Source organism: Octopus bimaculoides, chromosome 2 (assembly GCF_001194135.2).
Source record: "Octopus bimaculoides isolate UCB-OBI-ISO-001 chromosome 2, ASM119413v2, whole genome shotgun sequence".
NCBI classification, from domain to species: Eukaryota; Metazoa; Mollusca; class Cephalopoda; order Octopoda; family Octopodidae; genus Octopus; species Octopus bimaculoides.
Window position 1 is genome coordinate 120303324 of NC_068982.1, and position 4127 is coordinate 120307450.

General features: G+C 35.8%; 1 protein-coding gene across 1 annotated transcript in view; it reads left to right on the plus strand.

Moving 5' to 3' along the window:
* Window positions 1–4127, plus strand: part of LOC106876284 (relaxin receptor 2) — a 112024-nt gene that overhangs the window by 65252 nt on the left and 42645 nt on the right. Inside the window, exon 7 of the mRNA XM_052965552.1 lies at window positions 1263–1334. Coding sequence (XP_052821512.1) covers window positions 1263–1334 — 72 coding nt within the window. The remainder of the gene's footprint in view (window positions 1–1262; window positions 1335–4127) is intronic.

Genomic DNA, 4127 nt, shown 5'->3' on the forward strand with positions numbered 1-4127 from the left:
ATATATATATATATACACACATATATTTATATTTATATATACAAACATATATATTTATACATACATACATATATGTCAAAAACGACATCAGAACAGGCGTTGGTCTTTTATGATTTAAAAGAGAACAGCATCTGAAGGCGTCTGAAATTGATCGAAGGGAGAGAAAAGGTTTTGTTGAGACCGGAAACATAACCTGAGTTCTCGCAATAGAGAAGATTCTGTTGGAAGCATCCAAGAGCCAGATGGTGGGCTAAACCGAGTGATGGATTAAGTTTATTACCCCCAAATCTTGATAGCCTTGTTGTGTATTCTACAATCATTATCCATTCTCACTTGCTTTTGTCTCACGCACATGACTCGGTTATACGATCGAATCGTAAGCAGTCTAGGCAAATAGTTGCTTTTCAGCTAATCAGAAGCTTGAGGGTCGATGAATAATTATCTTTAAGAGACCGCCTGAAGTCTCTCTGCGATATAAAAGCAAGCATCTTGATAAGCTTCTCGGGCTTCTACCGACGCACATTTCTCCCACATTCAACATTTTCTCTTCAAACACACAAACAAAGCAAGCACATATACTGCTATGTTTTACAAACACATACAATTAACCTTATGACGCATAGTGGCGTGTATACACACACACGCACGCAAAGAGAGAGAGAGAGTGAGAGAGATTCTAGTACTTACTTTGTGAAGTAGTTATTCTTCGCTATTCTTTCATTGCTGTATTTTTCTGTGGTCCGTTTGTGAACTAGCTCTTTCCTTTAGCATGATACATATGTTTATTGAAAAACGAGACTCATCTACCATCGTTTGTCATTCATTCAGATACACTTCTCTTGTCTTTACTTTCCTCTCTCAACAATACCTTTTTATTAAAGATAGTCTTTATTAGTGAAACTATAGACATTCGAACCATGGTATACAATACGTGCCAAGTATACTTTAAATGCATTACTTCATATATACAATACACTGCATGTTGAAACTATTATTTTTCTCAGCAGTGATTTAACCACATGTTGTCACTTGTTATTTAGGCCATGGAATTAAAATGTACTCATCCTGAAATACTGGCTCGTAACTTACTTTCAAGATTTGTCACACTGGCACAAAATCACAAATTTCTTCGTGAGATACCTAGTCGTTAAAATCACCTTCAGTTCTGGGAATAAATTTCTTTTTAAATTAAATTATTAATATGATATAAGAAACAGAAAGTGTGTTTGAAAATCATGACTGAAACAGAATTGTCTTTCCAGCTCTCTCAATGACAACGGTTTACGGATTCTTGAAGCGGGAGCGTTCCATAACTGCCCTGAATTGGAGACTATGTGAGTTTTTAATCGCTCTTTACTCGCCTTATGGAAAAACATCGATCTTATCTATCAAATTCTAACAGCTACAATTCTTCCTAAATAACTTCTCAGGTTTTTATGACAAATCTTTCAACAAGATTGATTAACATGTATGATTAATATTTAAGTGAGAAGGACACTAAACGTTATTTTTAATTACTATTGAATGGGTTCGTGTGAAGATTTGTGACTAACAAGGAAATATTGACAACATCATATATAAATACATAAATACAGAAGATATACAATTTAGATGGAGAAATCGTTGCATAATAGTAATTATGATATCTAATATTTATGTTCTGGATATACTTTAAATGAACTTTAATGCAAATATTCAATAAGTGCGTTCCACACGAATTCGGTAAGTTCATGTCTCGTGAGAAGAGAAGAATCTAAAATTTCGAACCCTTGCATATTGTCTGGCTATAAGCCAACCATCTTCACTTCACACGACACCTGAATACATTAAAATCTTCTAAAACCCTTCTATAGACACAATGTTCCCCTACAGAAATTATAACGTTTCTCTGATTTCAAAGTTTCAATCAAAGAAAGATCATAGACAAAACAAAAGCCGTTTAAAGAAAACATTCAATCGAATCATTACAGTTCAATTCCTACAAGTTTACGCCATTTTCGGTATTTTTCTAAGTTTGTCAGCTACCGCTGTTTCATTGGTGCTCACAAAGTTGAATTGATAATATTGATTTCAAACTTTGGCACAAAGCCAAAATTTTCGGAGGAGGAGTAAGTCGATGACATCGACCCCAGTGCTCAACTGGTACTTATTTTATCGACTCCGAAAGGATGAAAGCAAAGTTGATCTCGGCAGAATTTGAACTCAGAACGTAAAAACGAACGAAATGCTGCGAAGCATTTTCCTGGCGTGATAACGATTTTGCCACTTCACTGCCTTAGTTGAATGGGTAATATTGGTTCCAAATTTTGGCACAAAGCCAGAAATTTTGGGGCTTATTGATTACATCGACCCCAGTGATGAACTGTTACTTATTTTATAAACCCCGAAAGTATGAAAGACCTAGTCAACTTCTTCAGATTTGAACTCAGAACGTAAAAGACAAGTGAAATGTCGCTAAGAATTTTGCCTGGAGTTTTAACGATTCTGCCAGTACGCTGCTTTAGTTGAATTGATAATATTACAATTGAATTCGCTACGCTGACATTTATGTCATTCTATCCATACTTTGTGTGCGCTTTTGTCTATGCATGAGCGATATGTATGTGATAATCTACGAGTGTGTGTACTGTTGTATGCTGATTTGTGTGTAAAGTATACTTAGAAAGGAAATATAATTTGATGGTCCTAGGGACCGCAAATTTATTTACTTACTCGTGTTTCAGTAATAATCGAAATAACGTGATGTCATGAATACTAAATGCTTCAAAACTGAATCTTAATGGAGTCGTTCACTTAAAAAGAGTTCAATAAAATGTAACCAAAGAAGTGAAAATATAACGATTGTCTCCTTCAGATAATTTCTTATTGTCTAGCCTGCAGACAACTACAGAATATTAACTATTATAGATTTTTCTGTAAAATCGACTGCGGTTAATAACTGTATTTATCTATTGTTTTATCTATTTGTTTATTTATTTAACTATTCGTTTAACAGAGTAAATACTAAACTCCTTCTAAACTGATTCAGAAACCTACATTCGATTTTCCATTGTAGCTCAGCTCTTTCACGTCATTCGCTTACCAAGCGAGTATCTATGAGAAACATATATATTCCCTTGAAGCCAATAAATATGTTTACCTGTTGATGGCTGCCTCTATTTAGGAATGGTTAAACAACTGATACCCTACTCTTACGGATAAAGTTTCCAGGCTTTGCAGCTTGCTCTATGATGCCCGCTAAGAGTGCTTCTTTCTTTTCTTTTATGTATAAGGATTTTATGGTTTGTTTGTTTGTTTGTTTGTTTGCTTGCTTTTATTTGCTGGATTTGGAATAAGATCTTGCCCATGATCTTGGCACGGATGATGACAGGAGAAGAGACGAATAGGTAGGAAATGCCTAAGAGAAGTTGACATGAGACCCGCCAACTTCAAGTAAGCGAAACCATTATAATAAAGATAGAAAAAGCAGAAAGAGAGAGAGAGAAGAAACAGCACGCCTTTGAGCTAAAGAATGTGGGTAAATTTTAGCATTTCTCTTGAACCAGTCTAGGAGGTCTGTGTATGCAGCAGCAGCAGCTCTGTCTCGAATGTGGATCAACATTCTGCATAGAGTACCACTTGGGCTTTGTAGAATATCAGTAATTATTGGGAGCTGAATTATTTTCTGGTCCTGAAGAGAAAGACCAATCTTTGCGATGCTTTCCTAAGTGAGTTAAAGATGTGTTTTTACTAAGAGAGATCTTCCCCCCAATATTCATTTTCTTCCTCCTTAATCTTAGCATTTGTAAAACAATTGCTTATTGATTTTTATCACTGTGAAGGAGCTTATTTGATTCCCATTTTCTTGGTAAGGAATTTTAAAATACGAAATACTGAAATACAGGTAAAAAACGAAAAAAAGGTGCAACCGTGGCTGTGTGGTAAGTAGTTTGCTTCCCAACCACATGGTTCGGGGCTCAATCTCACTGCGTGGAACGTTGGGCAAGTGTCTTCTGCTATAGCCTCGGGCTGACCAAGGCCTTGTGAGTAGATTTGATTGATGGCAATTGAAAGATTGATGGCAATTGTGTGTGTATGTGTGTGTGTGTGTGTGTGTGTGTGTGTGTGTGTCTGTGTGTGTGTGTGTG